General features: G+C 42.7%; 1 protein-coding gene across 3 annotated transcripts in view; it reads right to left on the minus strand.

Annotated features, from left to right (window-relative positions):
- The window catches only part of LOC137426750 (serine/threonine-protein kinase D1), a 156918-nt gene that overhangs the window by 95901 nt on the left and 37418 nt on the right, over positions 1-23599 (minus strand). The window contains exons 1-2 of one of the 3 annotated variants that reach the window (XM_068115590.2): positions 14282-14411; positions 13457-13595 (exon numbers count right to left, since the gene is read on the minus strand). In XM_068115590.2, coding sequence (XP_067971691.1) covers positions 13457-13571 — 115 coding nt within the window. In that variant the 5' untranslated portion in view covers positions 13572-13595; positions 14282-14411. Of the gene's footprint in view, positions 1-13456; positions 13596-14281; positions 14412-23599 lie in introns of those variants that run through there. The other 2 variants (XM_068115588.2, XM_068115589.2) reach the window with 2 other exon arrangements.

Genomic DNA, 23599 nt, shown 5'->3' on the forward strand with positions numbered 1-23599 from the left:
CAGAGGGCAGACCCAACGGTCAAAAATCCGCCACGACCACCAGAAAAGCAAACTATGTACAATGGCCCAGTCGGAGAAGCGGCGAACAAGTAACGCCAGCGTCCTCTCCAGACCGGACCGCCGCTATTAAAAATTAACTCGACACCTCTCATCCACTTCACCCTTCTCACGTTATAACAGAACGAACCGATTCATCTCACGGTCACGGATTGCTCAAGCCCAACATGGGACCGTTCAAAATGTACGTAACGTAACGCAATGCGATTACGGAACATAACGCTAGATTACCTTGTATTCTGACATACTGTGTGCTCTGAAATGATTAAACCTTAAAATTATTCAACATATTCGATTTTTCAGGGTTCTCATCGTGAATAATACTCGACCCAAACAAAGCCAATGGGAATCTGACGCAACAAACCCGGGCTGTATATAATCAGCAGAGGCCGACAGGCCTAATGTGTTAGGCCACCAGAAAACCAAGATGGCAGCCATATCATTTCATCTCGTGCTATGGTGGGTGGAGTCAAGCGACAGAGGTGATAGAGCTGATTGTGCCAATAAATTCCAAATGGAAATATAAATGCCATCATGGATATAGCATCCAAGACTGCACTTAGAGCAAATCACATGGCTATGTTGAAATACCAAAGCATTCCAGCAGATGGAACTATGTATAATACCTTGAGCAAACTGAGGAAAGAGGGTAACATGTTAAGCACATGCACAAGAGACTCGGGGTGATGCCATGGTGGAGAGATGCAGCATATGGAGAGAGATGTCAGGCAAGTCAGACGAGACATGCCAAACCGGTGGAGAAGGGTCTGCAAGGAGAAAAGGTATGGAAGGGCGAGCCTGCTGCAAATCGCCATTGGCGTCTCTGTCCAGTCCGTGGGATTTGCGTGCGTTGTGCCTCCCGAAGTTCACCACAGTGAAGACCACACACACCTAGACCACACAGTTCTGTCAACTTTCCTGTTTGTATGGTGTACGAATAGACCAAGAATAGCCATTTAATCCATTGCTGTCTCGGTTAAGTGCACCGACCAGGTTTCTCTAACATTTAAATTCTCGTTCTCCTGACTGTGGCCCAAACATACCCCATTATTTATTAAGCCTGTCACTTTTAAAGTGTATGTATGTGTATTTTGAGTCATGGAATCATCCTCCAGTGGTAATCAAATTCCTCAGAACGTGTGCACGCAGCCAAATTAATAAATCCCAAGCACACCGCACAGCAGAATCTCCGTGTGTTTGGAACGCCTCTAGTGGTCTCACATCACCCATTTGTGAGACAGATTGCGCGCACACACACACACACACACACACACACACACACACACACACACACACACACACACACACACACACACACACACACACACACACACGAAAGCATTCCAGTTTTGTTTCAGACAAAAATATCGAAATACCAGATGTGAGGATATGGAGTGGAATCTTCCAGGAGACAGTCTTTCCCCCCTTCTGTTTGGTCTGGTGCTGGACCCACTAAGTAACCTCATCAATGAACAAGGATACGCATAGCATACACCCTAACAACCAATATACGAACATCTAAAGAAATAGGAAATGTGACACATCTACTATACATGGATGATTTAAAGCTCTTCGCACCAAATGACGAAAATTTGACAGAACAAATAAAACTAGAAAAACGGTTTTCTGAGGACATTTAAATGGGATTTGGACGAGACAAGTGCGCTAAGTGCACATTTATACAAGGTACACCAACAAAAACAGACAACATAAAAATTTACCTTGAAACAACAATACAGCAGTTAGAAAACAAAGCATCATACAAATACCTCGTAGTAGAAGAGGGCCACCAAATATGTCACAAACAAATATGCAAAACAATCGCCAAAGAATACATACGTATAACGAAGCTGATTCTGAATACATACCTCTCCCCAAGAAACAAAATCAAAACCATAAACCAGCTTGCAATACCAGTGTTCCAATATAGCTGCGGAATAATAAACTGGCTCCAATCAGAAATCAACAAGTTAGACATCAAAACAAGAAAACTCCTCGTCATCCAGAAAATGTTTTACAAAAACCAATGCATCCCGAGAATGTACCTACTGAAACGAGAGGGAGGGAGCGGCCTTATGAGTCAACCAGGTGCACAGAGTGACGAGTGGAGCACTCCCTGAGTATGGGAAATGCTCAACAAACTAACGGATGCAATTTGTAAACAAACATGACCACAACAAACTTAAAAAAGTATCCCTCTCACCTTAAAATAATTTCCAAAAACAGGTGCAAATAGAAGATGCCACACAGGAAAATGAAACAGCAACAAATACAGCCCCAACAATTGCTAAAAAGACAAAATTAATGTATAAAAATAAATATGAAGAAATATACACCAACAACTGGGAGAATGACAAAAGGGCAGGAAAATACAAAAAGGAATTGGACAGAGTGGGGTTAGACAAAGAAGGCACATTGGAATGGCGAAGAAAAGGTCAGCTCAACTGGGATGGTGAACAAATCATAATAAATGCCCAAGATCAAGGACACTACACCAATGGATTTAAAAAGATGGTGGGACTGAGCCAGACGGACAAGTGTAGATTCGGCAAGAAAGAAACAGAAAATACGTCACCTGCTGTCGGGATGCAAAAAACGATCAGAACAACTTTACACACAACAGCACAACAAAGTATACAAAGTGATTCATTGGCATATCTGCAAAAATTTTAACATCCCAGTAGCAGAAAACTCATGGAAACACAAACCAAGAGCAATCACTGAAAATGAGGACATCATGCTCACGTACAACCTGATGATTCCATCAAGCGTGAACATAGAAAACGAAGCATTGCGTCCGGACATTCAGGAACAAAAAGGAAAATAAAGCATTGATGATTGAGATATCAGTACCCAGAGATTTTGGCCAAAACAACACAGAAATCAAAAAAATGACAAAATACCAGGATCTCAAAAATGAGGTCAAGAGATCTTGGAAGCTGAAGAGCATCCAAATTGTACCAGTGCTTATAATTGGAGCAACAGGAATGATGAAGAAGAACCTCACTGAGATTTTAAAAATGATCCCCAGGAATACTACCACAAATGAACTACAATTGGAGGCAATCCGGGGTCCGGTGACGATCCTGAAAAGAGCCCTTGAAACAAAACTCTGAAAAAGTTGAACAGCTTGGTCCATGAACTGTGATCCCTTCCCGAAGAGGAGGTGGATACTTTGGGTCCTGGGAGGACTCTATTCCATCTCCTGACACCCGCAAATGGAGATAACAACCAACGAAAACCAGCGAGAAACACACACACACACACACACACACACACACACACACACACACACACACACACACACACACACACACACACACACACACACACACACACACACACACACACACACACACACACACACACTTAATTGTACAGTATCGGTTCTTCCTAAACTTAAATAATTTAAAGGATTGCTGTAAATGATGTTAATTTCACAGCATCCCATATTCAACTTTATTTAAATTGCAAACCTCAAAACATAGTTTCTCTACCTAAAGCAAGAACCTTAACCTGTAAGCAACTGACTAGTTTCCCGACTGCACGGATCAACAGCCGGGCACCGTTCTTCCTCGAGGTTTCGCTCCTTTCAGCCCAGGACCTCTCCAAACGGCAGATCCACAACCTCGATCATGGATCCACATCAATTGATGGTACATCAGTAGCTCCACAACCTCAGTTGCGTCCAGGCAGTCAGTCAACCCATCAATGCAACATCACTTATTCCAACTTTACTCACAATAGGATTTAATGTGTTATCATATATTTATAACTTTCCTTACACACTCGATAATATGATAATATCATTAAATCGTGCACATCTTACCTTAAACACACACACACACACACACACACACACACACACACACACACACACACACACACACACACACACACACACACACACACACACACACACACACACACACACACACACACACACACACACACACACACACACACACACACACACACACGATGTGCTGGTCTCATTTAAGAACAAACATACAAGTGTGGCATTTACTGATACTGTAAAGTGTACATGCACTTCCACATAGCCTCCACACAGTGGATGAGCATAGCACAGCAGATGGATTGTAGCAGATAGAGGCATTGGAGCAAAGGATTGGCATGGGCACAAGCCAGGGGCAAGACCTTGAGCATCTGAACATTGTGTGCTATGCTCTAACACTTTTGCATGAACCAGCCATCATAAACCCAACGCTCCTCCAACGTCATGAAACTTGAACACAAATTTTCCCTATCATGACATTGCCTTTACGATATGAGTTCCTATCAGAGTTCACATTGTGTGCACACATATAAATTTGCGAATATAATTTTCATAATTACACATCGTAATCTGCAACAGGAATGTCGTGTGACATGTCATCGATATCGTGTAATCACAAAAGAGCATTTAAAAGTCAGTCGGCCTAAATAAAAAAACACCTTTAGAGGCCATTTTTTCCCCGCAAGCGGGGGTTGGCCTTTTTTGGGGACCGTGGTTGTTGTTTTTCGGTCCCCTTTTTGAAGCAATGTTTTACGGCCGGATGCCCTTCCTGCCGCCAACCCTTTTTGTCGCCTTTTACGACAAGCAGGGAATTACCAGTGAACTGGTACTCAAATTAGCCGATCTCGGAAGGATGACAGGCTGAGTCAACCCCCCTGGCGTTAATTCAGCGATCGACCGGGATTCGAACCCAGGATCCTAAGCTGGCACCCTAGCCGCTAATCGGCCTAAATCGGCCTAAATACAGATAAATAATTGATTTTTGAGCGTAACCGAGTGACCTTACAAACAAACAGTAGCTGTGGCTCCGGCTCTCAGTGTGCATTTACTCGGGCCACCAGTGCGAGCAACATTGTGATCGCCAATTATAAAGCCAGACGATCGATGACAAGAAACGATCAACAATTCAAGGGATTATTATAGTCAACCTGCAACCGCATTAATTTCACCCCCTGGAAGGAGTTTCTCTTGAAGCATGACTCGGTGACATTTCTGAAAATATCTTGAACATCAAGTGGAAGACTCTTCAATGACAACACCCTCCACCCTCTTTGATTCTCTATTATCTCACCTTCTCTCAGCTTACTGCCTGTCGCGTACCCTCCCAGTTTATCCCCGTCCCCTCCCCACCCGTACCATCCCGAGCTTCTCCCCTCTCCCTGCACCTTCCCAGTTTCCTCTCCCTGCTCCACACCCTCTCCCTGCTCCTTTACACATTCCTGCACCCCACTAGCAGCTCTTCTTCCCTGTCCCTAACTGTGTGGACCTCAAACATCTGAGGCCTCCACTCCATACTTACATGTTAAGGTTCCTCGGTTCATGTTGCCACACAAAATACCTCTTTAGCGACCAAATTCCCCACTCACAAACCTAGTTGATACTATTGGCAGCTGTCTTCGGTGTTGGTTATTGATGACGTCATGTTTCCATGTTTCCCAGAAATACGAATATTAAAATTAGCGCAAACAGACGATTGTTCTTCCCTATTTCATCGACGTCTAAGATACTTCATGGAAAACATTTTTTGTGAGAGCGTTTTTTTACCCTAACTGGCAGGAGTACCTCACATTGGCCGGTGCTGTTTTTTTTGTTGTTTTTTTGTTTTTTTTGTATACAAGATCGAGGCTCGTGAAAGAGCTAACATCAATCACACAAAAAGTCAAACCGACACACAAAACACAAAAAACAAGGGGAGCGGCAGACAAGATGGGGAGAGAGGGGGAAGGACACAAACACAACATTTGAGAGCAGGGTCATCGGGAGGACTTGGGGGGAGGTGGGAGAGGTATAAAACATATGAACACTGCAAGGACTCTGGGGTGAATTACCGGGGGTAGAAAAGATCAAGGTTTTGGATGGGGGAAGATAAGAGATGGTGGTGAACACCTGCTTTAAAGACCTGGAGGGAGGAGTGGGATTGAAGGGAGTGGGGGAGTTTGTTCCAGAGGTGGGAGAAAAGGTGAATGAAAGAGTGAAGGTGAGCAGAGAGCCTAGATTTTGGCAGTTTAACCATAAGAGGGTTGCAGGCAGATCTTGTGCGACCTGAAGGAATATTGGGGGGGGGACAGAGCACAGAGAGAGCTGGGGGAGCAAGGCCGGAGAGGAGTCGGTAGAAGACAGAAAGACCACCTACCTGCCTGCGGTGAGTGAGTGAAAGACCCTCGGAGTTGACGTTGGCATTTTGAAGAAATCAATTTTTTTTTCTATTTTTTTGTGGGGGGCCTAAAGCACTTCCCTACACCCACTAAGGGAATGGGGTTGGGGATCATATATTACTTTTCACATAGCTACAAGGGCTCAGGCACTATAGAGTGATTTTTTTTTATAGTTCAACGTTTTAAACCAAAAATTAAAAAAAATTTTTACTCCCCGGCACCTAAACCACTCCCCGGCACTCACTGATTAATCCGTTTGGCCATGTCTGAAAAAAATGGTGGCACACAGACACACACAGACAAACATCTCGCTTGTAGTATAGAGAACAGACTATAAACGTTATATTTAAAAAATAAATAAATTCCAAAACAGTTCATAAAAACTTCAATTACATCATGAGTTCTGAGAAACAAAATTGGCTTCATAAAATATAGGGTCTGTGTGGAATAAGTATGAGAATAACCGATTGTCACAACTTTAGTGGTCAACAGAAAAGGCAGTCACATTCGGATGGCAGGCGATCGAAGAATATATACTGTATTGTTATGTTTGCCTGATTCGGACGAGCGTCCTGAACCCAATCCTGACGAACCCATGTAACAGTGGACCACCGGCCTGGTTATGTGGTCAAATGTGCCACCCTCACGATCTCCCAATTTAGTGATGGCCTGTGAAAGACAATGCGTCGTCTGCCAGACAAGCCCAAACAGTTTTTGCTTTGGTTTTCGGCATCCAGAAGAAAATTCTATTGAGCACCTGTCGCTACAACCGATCGTCTATCAAACAAGATGGGCCAAGCAATTGAACCAAAAAGAACCTGGGTTTAGAAGCTGATTGGAAAAACCCACCACGATGGTTTTTTATTTATTTCAAATAACCCACCACAATAGACTCAAATATGTGCTTCTGAAGCTATCCGGACAGGAAGTGAAGCTGTACACATGAGCTCATGGCATATAAATGCTATAATGCATTTATCGGATCGGAAGGACCATACAGTGAAACCTTGACTTACGAGTTTAATTCGTTCTGTGACCGAGCTCGTAACTCAATTTGCTCGTTTCTCAAATTAAATTTCCCCATTAAAATGAATTGAAATGCTATTAATCCGTTCCAGCCCCCCAAAAACCACACCAATTTTTTTTGAAATATATATATATAAATATCTCGCGCTTTATATTTCACCTGTATGCAGCATACAAGTTGGCAGGATGGCCTGGACTGGAGGTACGCACACTTGACACTAAACTGTCCAGCCTGGGTTTGAATCCCGACCCAGCTATAACCTGTCATGTCGGTGTTTCACAGGCAGGGTGATTCATCAATGTGTGTACCGCTAAACTGGGCGCCCCGTTTGCGTCCCATTAGTTGTTGGATGCTAAGGATCTCACCGTGTCTTCCACAAAGAGAAGGCGAGCTATCGCCGGCACTCTGAACAAGTTGTGGCCTGGCATGCTCTTCTCCTCTGCCGTTATATACGTCCTCCTCGGCATCTTTTTCCAGAAGAGCCCTGTCTCGTCACAGTTGAAGATTTGCTGGGGGATGTATCCTTCGGCTTCTATCAGTTCGGCAAAAGTTATAATAAAATCTTCAGCTGCCTTCACATCCAAGCTTGCTGCCTCACCATGCCTGACGGAGTGCATGCCGGTCCTCTTCTTAAAATTATCAAACCATCCCCGACTGGCTTTGAATGACTCTTCCGATGTCTCGTCCGTTGATGTTCCCGCCGTCTGCTGCACCAAATCCCCGTAAATGTCTCGTGCCTTCTCACAGATGATGCTCTCGGTCACGGTATCTCCTGCGAGCTGCTTCGCCGTCAACCACACAAACAACAACTTCTCCATCTCTTCATGGACAGAGGTCCGGAGCTTTGAAATAATCTTAACGCCCTTGGCTGGCGTTATAGCCTTTATCGACTCCTTCTGCTTCAAAATCGTACATATCGTAGAAGTACTACGATCGTACTGCCTCGCCAAGTCGACAACACGCACACCTCGCTCATGTTTTTCGACGATTACGTGTTTTATATCCAAGCTCGCTCGCTCGTAACTCAGATCTCGGCTCGCATCACAAAGCAAAAAATCGACCGAGCGACGGCTCGTATCTCGGAAAACTCATAAGTTGGTGCACTCGTAAGTCAAGGTTTCACTGTATTTTGGTTCATTATTACATCCGACTGCAAACTCACCTCATGGTTGGTGAGGCAGTAAAGCAGAGGTAATGTTCTCATCTCATGTGGCAAACAGACATTACTGCTCACAGATTTGGCAGTTTTGGGATGCAAACTGTGCTTTACTGCTTTACCAAGCTAGGACGTATATACAGTCACGTGAAAAAGTAAGTACACCCCATGTAAAGTTTTGACTTTTTCAACATATTTCAACATACAGCTATTTGATCTTCATTTCAACAATATTGATAGATAAAGGTGATATAATATAACAAATATCATGAAACATTTACATTTTGTAGTCCATTGTATAATTTAAATAAACATAAATGCAAATTTCGCATGTGGAAAAGGTAAGTACACCTTGGCTCTAATAGGTGGTATTGCCCCCTTTGGCAGAAACAACCTCAAGTAGGCGTTTCTTATGACTGTCTACCAGTCTCTGACATCGACTGGGAGAAATTTTTGCCCACTCCTCCATGCAGAATTCTTTCAGCTGTGCGATGTTTGAGGGGTTTCTTACATGCACAGCTCGTTTCAAATCCCCCCACAACATCTCGATGGGATTTCGATCCGGGCTTTGACTTGGCCATTCAAGAACCCTCCATTTCTTTCTTTTCAGCCATTCCTTGGTGGATTTACTGGTATGTTTAGGGTCATTGTCATGTTGCAAGGTCCACCTTCCGACAGATGGCCTCACATTATCCTCAAGCACCCTCTGGTACAATGAAGAATTCATAGTAGATTATGTGATGGTAAGCTGCCCAGGCCCTGATGCAGCAAAGCTGCCTCAAACCATAATATTTCCATCACCATGCTTTACAGTTGGTATCAGGTTCTTGTGGTCAAATGCTCTCTGATTTTCGCCAAACATGTCTTCTGGTACTGTGGCCAAATAGCTCTACCTTTGACTCATGTGTCCAGAGCACATTGTTCCAGAAGTGCTGGTCTTTGCTAAGGTGTTCATTGGCAAACTTTAGTCTTGCCCTCATGTTCTTTCTGGACAGCAAAGGTTTCCTCCTGGCACACCTCCCATGTAGATCAAATTTGTGCAGCCTCTTTCTAATGGTAGACTCATGCACTTTGACATCAACATTGGCAAGAGCTACCTGTAGGTCCCATGATGACATTCTGGGGTTCTTAGAGACTTCTGTCGGCATCTTGTGGTCTGCTCTCGGGCTGAACTTGCTGGGGCGGCCTGGCCTGAACAAGTTGGCAGTTGTTTTGAATCTTCTCCACTTGCAGATGATCTTCCGGACAGTCGAATGATTGATTTCAAATTGTTTGGAGATCTTTTTAAATCCCTTCCCAGACTCGTAGGCATCTATAACCTCCTTTCTGAAGGCCTCAGAGAGCTCTTTTGATCTAGGCATGGTGACGCCGCACACTTCAACAACAAAGAGCAAACCAAACTAAATGTCTGAGGTTTAAATAAGACAGGTTCCTCCAAGATCCTCTCTAACGATGTTCTAATCATTTGCACCTGAGCCGGTGCACCTGATTCTAATTTTAGGTATTTGAAGTCATGATAAATGTCGGGGTGTACTTACTTTTTCCACATGCGAAATTTGCATTTATGTTTATTTAAATTGTACAATGGACTACAAAATGTAAATGTTTCATGATATTTGTTATATTATACCACCTTTATCTATCAATATTGTTGAAATGAAGATCAAATAGCTGTATGTTGAAATATGTTGAAAAAGTCAAAACTTTACATGGGGTGTACTTACTTTTTCACGTGACTGTATATATATATGCACTAGGAGTGGGGCAGGATGACATATGGCTGCAGGATTTGCAATCAAGGTCATTGAACACGAGCTCAACAGCATGTGGTATTGATGTTTCCAGACTATATGCTGCATACATGGAATTACTCAACATTGAGGGCCAGACTGAGATCACTTCCAGGGAAACAATTTATAAATACACAGAAATGACTTCGTCATTGACTGAAAAGGCCTATGATTTGCAGCTGTATGGTTGAAATATCTCCTTAAAAAAATTATCTGATTGTTGCTTGGCCGAATATTATCAACATGCCTTTGTATGCTAGACATTTTGAAAGCAAATTCATTTCAAACTTGAACAGTCACACTACTTCAAATATGACAGTACTCCATCACCCCGAGTGAATGTGATGCAAACTCTTTCGAATTGCTTACATAATACTTCTCAGGATTGGAGAATATCACAGCAGTTCTTCACCCATAAACACAACTATATTTCAATCTTTTCATTCGAAGAAATTGGTATTTGTTTACACAGGTTGTTATTGAATGCCGAATCAAGCTCTGAACAGATGTCTCAAAATGGTTGGCAGTTCAGAAAGGATAAGAAAACAAGTGGTTCTGCCGATGTACAAAAGTTATGAAAAAGTTCTCATTATGACCTTGTGGTCATCATCCCATCAAAGCAACGGGCTTGTAACCACCCAGTGTTTGCCAAATGGTTCTTCCACAAATTATTTCTACGTTATTACCGCGGCTACCGAAGGTGGGCGGAGGTTATGTTTTCACCCCTGTCTGTCTGAGTCTGTCTGTGAACAGTGTATTTCAAAAGGTTGTAGACGAATTCGGACGAAATTTGGTGGAGAGGATGGTTATTTGACAAGGATGAAACTACTAGATTTTAGTGAAGATCCAGATCCGGATAGGAGACTTTCTTAAATTTTAAGTGATTCTTCACCATTGAGAGATGGGTCAAAAAACAACATATAGCACGATATCTCCAAAAAGTTGTGGACGGATTCGGACAAAACTTGGTGGATGAGCTGGGTAGATGACAAGAACAAGCCGATTACATCTTGGAGTTCCGGATACAGATCCGGCCTATCAGTGGGATACAAAACAAATTGCTCAGCCTCGCAGAGCTATGCGTTCGACTGAGTGTTGTTATAGTTTTAATATGTAAACATGAATTAATGATGGGGGTCATTAGAAACAGACAGACAAACAAAACGTAAGCAGAATGGGAGAAATTATTCCCCATATAATTAGCTTGTTCAGACCTTAACTACGTTTAACACTTCATTGGCTCCAAGTATCAATTATAAAGAACGAACAAACAAGCAGGCAGATGTCAGGGGAAAATGTCTAAATTCAACAATCAAACTGTACAAGGAAAGGCTCACGGTCCGATGCTACCAGCTTTATATTTTGATCTCAGGGGTCCAAAAAACAACTTCACACAACACAAAGCCAGAAGAACCTGTGGAGTTGAGTAGGCCCAACCTGCAGGAAATAACCAAAACTAGATATCTGTGATGACAAAGCGATCATAAAGTGTGAGTAGCACCAGCACCCACTATCCAATGATGGCCATATTTTTTTTCTGACCACCATATGACCTTGACCTTCAACATTTAGGGATAGAATGTAAATTAAGAAAATATGTCCCCATCTACAATCTATCCAAAAAACACATCATGAAATTTGGAGGAAAATTCTTCAACTCATGTTCAAAAAGGTGTTTGTTGTTAATTAGGTCACAATCCCAAAAAAGTAAGTCAGGGACACAAATCAAATATCAGGTGCACAGCAGAACTGCAGGTACACCATTATGATACAACAATATCTTGGAAGGCCCAACGGTCTTGGAGATTTCGCATTGGCAAAATTGATCGACAATTTTAAAAAAAAACTGTTATTCTTTTCAGACCACCATTGAGCCTTGACCTCCTGGAGGAAGGGTATGATGTAGATCGTGTAAATGCGCCTTGCTCTAGGTGATCAAGAGAGGGCAATTTTGTTCTGATCAGAAAAACATTAGTCCAGTTATGGTGAAAATGTTAAAATGTCTATAATTGGGTCATGACCTTAAAATTAGGTCAATGTCAAAATAATTAGTCTACCCCACGAATGTTGTATTCCCATTATTGATGAAAATGTTAATTCCGAAAGTCCCAGCCGGCTCCGAGATACAGCTCGAAAATTGGCAGAAAAAGAATCCAAAATGGTAGTTTACGACTCATCAGTGGTTGAGGAAACTCTGAGGGTACCATTAACAATTGGGGTACTAATTGTATAAATAAACCCCATGGAACAGCAATCAGCCTCCCGTTATCCTGTAGGCGTATTGTATTGGGGGAGACGAATAATAAACCAGATCAAAAAATATATTGGAATCAGGATTTTCGCAAAAAGAAACTAGAGGTTCCAGGGAACATGAACTCAACTGGTCTATATCAATCTGGTTAGAATATGCATAATAGAACCACAAACTATATAGTTTATATGTGCTAAAGAGGTGCAGTAACGTTGAAGGTATCTCATGTTTAAACAGGAAATTAGAAAAAATTGAGTTTTAAGTGAGGCATGACAAGTAAGACTACAATTACTTTTCTCAGATTTCAGACTTGAGTCTAAAATTAATAAAATCTTAAGTCTAATTTCAGACTAAAACACAATTACTTCAGATTATTATATGTGTTGAGTTTTGTTACATACTGTCCACACACCAAGTTTCAGCCTTCTAGCTATATTAGGAAGTACCAGATTGACAAAAATTGATTTTCAATATGGCCACCCTGCCGCGACCATTTTTGGGCGTGCAACGCCCAAATGCAATCCCAAACTAGTTTATGTCTTAAAGATGCTGCATAACAAGTTTCATCAAATTTAATCAATATTTGTGACTTTTAGAGCGTAGACGTCGAATTGTTTACAGACGACAGACAGACAGACAGACAGACAGACAGACGACGACGGACACTGGGTGTCGACAAAAACTCAGCTGGACATAGTCCAGTTGAGTTAAAAACGACAATAGTGATCCCCTCTGTATTCTTCTGCCTGTTTTTCATGGCCTGCTTATACAGCAGGATCTTCACGATGAGCAAGGACATTACACTTCACTTGACTTCATCTTGGATAAATTTAATCTCTTACACAACCTCACATAAGAATGTCTCAGGACAAAATGCTGTTGATGTTATGCTATTGGCATTGTGAAATCACATCATCATCACACCTTATTTTTGTGTATTGTCGTTTTACAATCCCTGCTTGGACAGATCTGAATGGTTTTGTTCACATCTAATGTTAGCTTACCCGATAGAACAACCTCGATCAAGTCGCCCTCCTGGATCGTGTCAGATGGCGAGAGGAGCTGCAGCACGTTTTTGGACAGTATGTCATGCCGGAAAAGCAAGATCTTGTCATACATGCCGTAGAAGCCACACTCTGGAAACTTGTGGGTAGGATGGGGAAAGGAAGGGAAAGTGAACAGCATGAGTTAGAAAATCCACATATTAACATGACATGGAAACTCAAATGTGAAAAGGTCATTTGGTTCAACAAAGATGCATAATATTTCCAACACTGCCCATGAAAGTGAATACTTCCTGAGCCCAAAGAAAATAGCTGAGGTAGTTGTGAAATGTATATAGGGCATTGGCCTGTTTACATTGCCATTTGAATGCCCGACTCATAATATAAGAAACCCAGGTTCAAATCGCAGACACCAGATGTGTTTGTCCATTGTCCACTGGTGCCATTGTAATTTCCTTAATGGACACGGTCGACTAATGTCCATGGCAGGCATGACACACACACACACACACACACACACACACACACACACACACACACACACACACACACACACACACACACACACACACACACACACACACACACACACAGCTACTTCAAGACCTGAATTGGTTCCACAAAAACTAAAACGAGACAAACCAAACTGTCCAGACCATGGAGAGACTACAAAAAGGCTTTTGATAGTGTTCCACATTAATAGATGATAAAATGCATGCAATTGCACAAGATCAACCCCCCAAATAATCAAACCGATTTAGAAAGCAATTGAGCTTTGGAATACCACATTGACATTACAGCACTTGGAAGGAAAAATCGAAGTACCAGGGATGAACATAGGTCGAGGGATCTTCCACTGAGACAGCCTTCCCCTTCGCCACCCCCACTCACTCTTGTTTTGCCATGTCCTTGGCCACAATGAGCAACCTCATTAATGAGCAAGGATGCGGATACACCCTAACAGCCAATGGAAGAAGGTCCAAAGAAACAGGGAAGATGACACATCCACTGTGCATGCATGATTTAAAATTATTCACACCAAACAATGAAAAAACAGCAGAACAACTGAAATTAGTGAAACAGTACTCCGACGACATTCAAATGGAATTTGGTGTAAATAGGTGCACCCAGTGCATATTCGTACAAGGTAAACTGCCAAAAACAAACAACATCAAAATCGACCTAAATACAACAATACAGGAGCGAGACAATGAAGCACCTTACAAATACCTCGGAGTAGAAAATACCTCGGAGTAGAAAATACATCGGAGTTTTACATCGGAGTAGAAAAGGAGCGACTGAATATGAGACAAACAAATGCGCAGAACATGCCAAAGAATACCTGCATACAAGGAGGAATATCCTAAAAGCATGCCTCTCCCAAAGAAACAAAATCAGTCATAAACCAAGTTGGGTGGTTATTAATTGTTGTTAATCACATACTGTATGTCGGGTTGTCGTCAATTGTTGTTAATCACATATGTAGTCGGGTTGTTGTTAATTGCTGGTAGACGAGGTAATTGGTTCACGAGTTATCAAGTGACCACTATATTCGTCATGTGTGTGCGTCTGTCTGTGTGTGTGTCTGTGTGTCTGTCTGTCCGCAGCATAACTACTCGATGATATCATCCGATCTTGATGAAACTTGGGTGGGAGGCTGATATCTTGATCGAGTTGTGTCCTGCCTAGAGTGGGCGTATTGCGCCCATTGTGGGCGGAGCCACGCCCGAAAAAGATGTCTTGTTAGGGGGTAATCGAGTTCAAGCTACATCTTCTCCGAGGGGTTTGGTGGAATCTGACAGGGGTTTCGATATTTGGTTAGGCCAATGTCATGTGTCTAGCCCCACGGAGCTCGATTTTTCATTTTTTTTTTTTTTTTATTTGTCTTTTTTTTTCATTTCATTTTTCACCGAATTTTCGGTATTGTGCAGCTAACTAACCTCATAACTGATTATACATTATTTTCTATCTCATTTCAAGGTCAGTAACCTTCGTTTTGACATTTCCGGGTCTGGCCTGTCCGGGCCTGTTTCGGTTATAGTCCGTCCTTTGTCATTGAATACCGCTCACTCGTGAACCATCGTCGTCTCCTGACTTGTTTAGTTTAAATCGGAGATAACTCCTAATGAGGCCAGAGATCTGGGGACCTTGTGAGGCCCAGTGGCGGAGACCTTTTGGAGGACTCAGAGGGGGAGGGAAAGGGGTGGGCAACCCCCAGCTTTTCAATATTTTTTCGTGACCATGACTCCCCCCCTGGGGTGGGGTCAAAAAGTCAAATACTGAAAAATACAATTACGGCACATTTTTGAATGAAACTTTGTGTATGCAGATAACATTGGGAGACACATGAAATATGGAACGATTTTTGGGGGATTTCATTACAGGTTCATGCCTCAGGGGGTGGGGACTTAGGATCACAGGTGTCAAAACAGGAAGAAACTAGAACGGCACTCAGTAGAGAGCATACCTCCGCCAGGTGAACAGTTTACGTTTTGTATCCCAGAGTAGACCAGAAAATCACAATACAGAATCACCTTTAATCAAAATCATCCATCCACAACTTTTTGAGATGTCCTGCAATATATCGTTTTTGGTCATATCTTCCAATGGTGAAGAATCATTTTAAAAATTATACTAGCCGGATCCGGATCCGGATCTTCACCAAAATTGAATCGATTCTTCCTTGTCACTCACCCAACATCTCCACCAAGTTTCGTCCAAATCCGTTCAAAACTTTTTGAGATATCCTGTTCACAAACGGACAGACAGACAGACAGACAGACGTGAAAACATAACCTCCATCCCCCTTTGGTGGCAGAGGTTAAAAAAAAATTACTCAAAATTTGATTATGTATCAATCCTAGTCAAACCTTTTGCCATCTTTCAACTTTAGGTGCTTTAGGTGGGAAGCATGGGGTTTGCGATGGTGAGCCATTCACTTCACTGTAGTTTTATGGCTGTTAATCAATTTTCATCAAATAAAGGTAGTGGGGCAACTTAGCATAACAATTGTGCATTTTGTGAGGAAAGCACCAAATTTGGCACACTAGTAGACTATCATATTATGAAAAGATCTGGATATTGGGCCATCTCAGATTCAGAGATTTGATTTTTGCAAGATTTCGATTCGATTGGGATCGAAGAGAACACCTTCTTCGTCTTCTGTACAGTGAAGTTGCCAGCCCTGAATTCTCTGGCTACATCTGGGTGCTTCATTGGGAGTGCAACCATGTCCCTCAGGTGAACAGGGACCCACCTGGCATAGTGTGTGTGGTCTAAGGCATGGAACCATGGGACCAGTTCCGTCAGGGCATCAAGGTACATCGTGAATGAAGCCTGCCGCAGAGAACGTACGTAGACCAGTACCAACATCTCTAGTTCCAGCACAGTTGCCCAGTACTGAAAGTTGGGAATGTCTTCTCCTCTCTGGTGACACCAGTCTTCGAACTCAGGCAGGTCTTCTGCATCATCAGCATACGTCATACAGTGGCGTTCATACGCACGGTGTTGCAGGATGTGCAGTGCCGCTGCAGTGATTTGATGAGCTCTTCTTGTGCGGGTGACGTGGGCAGCTCGTAGGAAGGAGTCGGCCGTCCCCGGCGTTGCAATCTCAGCTTGCAAAATCTGCAAATCTTGCAAAAATCAAATCTCTGAATCTGAGATGGCCCAATATCCAGATCTTTTCATAATATGATAGTCTAATAGTGTGCCAAATCTGGTGCTTTCCTCACAAAATGCACAATTGTTATGCTATATTTAGCTTAGCTGCCGGACTAAGGAACTAATGAATATATTTGTATTTCCATATACAGTATTATTTATAAAATTACATCACAGGTTCATTATTTGTACATTCTTATAAAACATCATCTTAATTTTCATTATAGTCAATTGACTCAACATTGCGTTACGTATAGTGCAGAGTTAGCACGACCTTTGTTGTACTGTACGTAATCTTTCACGCCACTATGCTCATCACGATACCTTGTAGATAGATGATCAATATCAGGAGTCTGTCCGTCCAAACATTTGAATAGAAGATTCCCGTTGGGTTTGAATTGGGTTCGAATCCCGGTCGATCGCTGAATTAACACCAGGGGGGTTGACTCAGCCTGTCATCCTTCTGAGGTCGGCAAATTGAGTACCAGTTCACTGGTAATTCCTTGTGTGTCGCAAGAGACGACCGACAGGGTTGGTCTCGAGGCAGGAAGGGCATCCGGCCATAAAACATTGCTTCAAAAAAGGGGACCACGGTGCCCGAAAAAGGCCAACCCCTGCTCTGTGGGGAAAAATGGCCTCCAAGGTGGTTCTTCTATAAACCAACAACTGGGAGAATGATAAAAGAGCATGAAGGTTTAAAAAAAAAAATTTTTTAGGTTGGACAGATTGGGGATATATAAATAAGGCTCAATGGATTGGCTAAAAATAAGGGACTGTGACACTGCCAGGACTAAAAACAACACCCGACAAAGGGCGGATGAGTTCCCTTCGGGAGCCAATGGGCATTCAGTAAGGAGATGGTATCCCCTAAAAAACACCCATCTGGATTGGACCGGTTTGTGGCAACTCAGGTAACCATGAGGGGTAGTAGAACCCTTGATGTGAGGCAGATGAGCTAGTATTAGCCAAATGCAACAATCAAAAGGTGGATGAGGTACTATTTAGCCAATGGCAACCACAAAATTACACCCATGGGGAAGAGGGTCGGTACATAGTATCACCGAAGCCATGGAAGGCATGTTCTCCGTCCATGGATGACACTGCAGTTCAATCCTTCCCTGACTTTTGTACCATTTTCATGGTATGGGTGGCCACTGATATTTGTTGTCAGTGCTTATTCATTTAAAAAAGAAAAAAAAGGTCAATTCAACTGAGATGGAGAACGAAACATAATAAATGCCCAAAAACAAGGACACTACATCAATGGCTTTAAGAAAATGGCGGGACTGAGTCAATCAGACAGGTGTAGCTTCTGCAAGGTAGAAACAAAGTACAAGCCACCTCCGATAGGGATGTAAATAAACTAATGTCAGAACAACTGCACACCCAAAGGCACAACAAGGTATGCAGAGTAATCCACTGGCACATCTGCAAAAAATGAAATATCCCAGTTCCAGAAAACTCAGAAACACGAACCAAAAGTGATAATTCAGAACAAGGAAGTTAGTAACATTCATGCATGACCTGATGATCCCATCGAGCAGGAAAATGGAAAACACAGCATTGTGACCGGATATAGTACTTAGGTACAAAAAAATGAAGGATGGCATTGCTAATTGACACAATACCTAGTGCCTTTGGCCTAAACAACGCAGAAATCAAGAAAATGGCCAAATAGCAAGATCTCAAAAATGAAGTGAAAAGAGCCTGGAAGCTGAAGAACGCTGAAATTGCACCGGTGATAAATTGGAGCAATGAATATGATAAAGAAGAACTTTACAGAGATCTTAAAAACCATCCCTGGGAACATCATTACAAACTACAATTGGAAGCTGTCCGAAACTTGGGAAGGGGAGGGGGGGGGGGGCGGGGATCCTGAAAAGTTTGAAAACACAACTTTGAAAACTAGAACGGCACGTAGAACGCATACATCCACCAGGCTAAACAGTTTACGTTTTGTATCCCACCTTTAGGTCAGATCTGGATCGGGACGTGAACCAAAATCGAATCGCCTTGTTTTTCTCACTTGCCCAGCTCATCCACCAAGTTTTGTCACAAGTCGTCCATAACTTTTTGAGATATCGTTATATATATCGTTATTGGCGCTATCACCCAATGGTGAAAAATCACTGAACAAAATTTAAATTCTCATATCGGGATCCAGATTCTGATGTTCACCAAAATCTAACTGGTTCGCCTTGTCACACAACCAAACCGTCCACCAAGTTTCGTACAAATCCGTCCACAACTTTTTGACATATCCTGCTATATATATGCATGATACTACCAGACATTTTTAGCCCTATCTCCCAATGATGAAGAATCACTAAAAAAAATTGAGGAGCCGGATCCGAATCCGGATCTTCACCAAAATCTAATCATTTCGTCCTTGTGACATACGCTACATCTGTGTCAAATTTCGTTTGAATCCGTCCACAACTTTGTGAGATATCTTGTTCACAGACAAGCAGACAAACAAACAGGGGTGAAAACATAACCTGCATCCACCTTCGGTGGCGGAGGTAATGAGAGTGTAGAAAACCAACTTCCTCAAAGGATACTACTTGATTCGTCTTGTTTTTCAAGGCTTGCTGTGCATTCATTTCCCATGATGACATTTCCACTGTGGTTTCCATCACCCATTCCCTTCTCCAACTACTCACTATGCACACGTCTTATTGACTATCACACTGTTTGCATTGGCTCGTGCTATCAGTTGGAGGTGAAATATGGCAAGTTCATTAAAGCTCAAGCATTTACTAACCTAACCAAAGGCGAAGAAATATGGTTTTCCTCGGTCATTACCAATATTCAGCAAAGTCATTATGACCTACAAAGCTAGATCATAGTTACACGTCTTGACAATTCACTTCTCAGCAAGACAAAACTGCAGACATAAACCAAAATAGTGTAGGCCAAGGCATTCGCATGCACTATTATAGCATGGGTGGCAAAATCCACCTGAATAAACAAAAGAATGAGCGAGGAATCGTGGAAAAGAGAAAATTAGGAATAAAAAGCTATGAGCGGGAATTTGAAATTTGTTCAGGGTGGTGGCGATAACTTGCCTACTCTTCGCGAAGGACACCGTGGGATTTCTAATATGCGCCAACTAATGTTGGCAGATGGGACGCTCAGTTTAACGTCCATCCGAGGGGCAGCACACATGTTGATGCCTCGCCCTGCCTGTAAGATGCGAGGATGACAGCTTGCAGCTGGGCGGAGATTCAAACCCAGGCTAGATGGCTCAGAGGTGAGTGTGCGTACCTCTAGGCGTCTAGGGTCTAGGCCATCCCATACCCCTAGGTCTAGGCCATCCCATACCTCTAGGTCTAGGCCATCCCATACCCCTAGGTCTAGGCCATCCCATACCCCTAGGTCTAGGCCATCCCATACCTCTAGGTCTAGGCCATCCCATACCTCTAGGTCTAGGCCATCCCATACCTCTAGGTCTAGGCCATCCCATACCTCTAGGTCTAGGCCATCCCATACCTCTAGGTCTAGGCCATCCCATACCTCTAGGTCTAGGCCATCCCATACCTCTAGGTCTAGGCCATCCCATACCCCTAGGTCTAGGCCATCCCATACCTCTAGGTCTAGGCCATCCCATACCCCTAGGTCTAGGCCATCCCATACCTCTAGGTCTAGGCCATCCCATACCCCTAGGTCTAGGCCATCCCGCCAGCCCTGCACAATGTGCATTAAAAACAGCAATGCAAAGGATCATCCCAATTAAACTGGTTCTGATAAGATACACTTTTGCAATGAGCTGCCTATTATAACATCTTCACTACAGAGGACACGTACAAAAAATAATTACTTGGACAAAGAAACAAGAGGACTGATGTTGATACTGGCAGACAAATGTCTAACAAGATGGTGCAGATATAGCGCACTTGCCGTTTGAGCTGTCGAGTCTGGGTTGGATTCTCAACTGTCCAACCAAATTCCAAATTCCTGTCCGACCTAAAGGGGCACTGCATCAGGAGTACAGTTATGTGCTAAGTTGTAAAGATATAACTCGTGTGGACTGAATTTCAATCAAATCCCGATTAAGCATGCAATTAATCAACGATGACTTACCCAGCACAATAATTATAATAATGCTATAATTTCTAGGTAATGAAGAAGAGTTTTTATTAAATCACATGTAACATAATTCAGGTGACCTTATGGGATGGCATGTCGTCTGTCCATCCGTAAACACTTCCGTCTTCTCCGAAACTGCTGATGGGATTGTGACCTAACTTGGCTAAAATGATCTTTGGTAAGGTAGAACTCAAGTTTGTTCAAAACATACTCCCCATCCACCTATAAGTAGGTCATTGTAAGGTTTACAGGTCCCAAAATTACTTCATCTAGTTTGGCCAACAGGAAAACCTTTAACAACATTCTTCTCTCAAACCACTTAACCAAATTTTAAATTTGTGATCAACTACCCAAGGGAAATGTAGTCGGTTGACAATGACATCAGTCACGTGATATGACAGCCATATTGGATCATAAGAAAACCATTAAAAATCCACTTCTGAAACCGATTAACCGATTAATGCGAAACTCAAAATATATGAACGACTGACCTTTGGGAACGTTTGGTTAAAAGAAGCTGAGTGGAAACACAATATGGCTGCCAGTGACATCATAATAGAGACACCTTGGAGTTGCACCTTATCAAATAGAGCAATTTTAACACAACAGGAAGTGACATCATCATACCAGAAGCAGACAATGGCTCAAAAACTAAGGCTCATAGACAGCAGGGAGTTGCACTATTGTGAACATCCTGTCAATACTACCAGACATATTCTGTGTATTATAAATCCAGCTCTTATTTCTACCCTGATCCATCTGTCACTACACTTTTTGGCAAACAGCCAGGTGTGCAACAGGAACATTGGTTGGTCCTCAATTTTTTTTATTTTTTTTTGATATTCAGTCACAAGATGTGGATTGTCCATAGTTGTGAAAGGCAAAAGGAAAATGCTTTGCAATTCCAATAATTGTTTATACACCATGGTCTGGTGATTGCATTACACAAACCTGTATATTATTGACTTAATGCAAGCATCATTACACGCAGCTGGACTCAGAAGGTGCATTTGTGCCTTTTGAGTGGGGCTGGGTGTAATCATTGTTTTATAATGTGTAGTTAGAATAAGAGGAGCTTTTTTGTGTAATCAATGTAATCACATTACAAAATAACAAAATTGTGGACCCCATCACCATCACAATGGGAGGTGAGTTCTGCACCAACCAAATTAACCCAAACATCTCAGTAAAGGCAGTCGTTATGTTCTGAAGGACAGCGTGCACCATCTCCAAAGTAGAATGAGGAAAGGACAGTAATTTTGCTTTCAAATGGGGAAACAAATATAAATCTATGATGTTGTAACATCCCGGTGTGTACCCTGGTTTAGAATAGGTACACCGTGTTCCCTGCGTGTCGTAAGAGGCAACTAAAAGGGTTGGCATCAGGAAGGGCATCCGGCCATAAAACATTGCCTCAAAAGGGGAACCATGACAATTACAATTACATATGGGCAGGGTACAGCCCGAAGTACCCCGTGGGGATCCTCACCCCCTCTCGTCAAAAATCAAGGTGGGGAACCCGATCGAAGCAAGGGTGGAAATCACTCCATTTATGATGATGAAACGTCTGATGCCCGACGTGGAGATCGGTTTCTGAGGTTTGGGACATGGAATGTCGGGACAATGACAGGGAGATCAGGAGAAGTGGTGGAAGTATTGGTCAGAAGAAGAGTGGACATATGTTGTGTGCAGGAGACGAGATGGAAGGGAAGTGGTGTGAGAATGGTGAAGGGTAGGCAGCAACAGAAATACAAGTTTGCGTGGCAAGGGTGCCCGGAGGGCGTGAATGGTGTTGGTGTCCTGTTTTCTGAAGAGTTTGTAGACAGTGTGGTGAGTTTGACAAGAGTGAGTGATAGGTTGATGATGGTGAAAATGATGATTGGAAAGCTCTTGGTGAACGTCATCTCGGGATATGCTCCACAGGTTGGTCGGAGCGATGAAGAGAAGGACAAGTTATGGTGTGCGATAGAGAAGCTGATGGAAAACGTGAAAGATGAGGAAGTTGTTGTGGTAGGAGACCTAAATGGACATGTGGGAAGGAGTATAGACGGTTATGAGGGAGTTCATGGGGGTTACGGATATGGTGTGAGGAATGGAGAAGGTGAAAGGATTTTGGAGTTTGCTGATGGAGCTGGTTTATTGATTTGTTATACTCAGTTCCAGAAAGAGGATAATAAGCTTGTTACGTTGCTTGGTCGATAAGCCTTGGATAATAAGCTTGTTACGTTGCTTGGATAATAAGCTTACTTGGTCGACGACAACCGTTGACTACCTGATGGTGCGTGGGCGAGATCGGGGGCACCTCAGGGACACAAAGATGATCCCGGGGGAGGAGGCTGTTTCACAGCACCACTTGGTTGTCTGAGACATAAGGGTGAAAGGTGCGAGGAGAGC

The sequence above is a fragment of the Myxine glutinosa genome, chromosome 5 (genome assembly GCF_964187855.1).
Source record: "Myxine glutinosa chromosome 5, kmMyxGlut1.1, whole genome shotgun sequence".
Lineage (NCBI taxonomy): Eukaryota > Metazoa > Chordata > Myxini > Myxiniformes > Myxinidae > Myxine > Myxine glutinosa.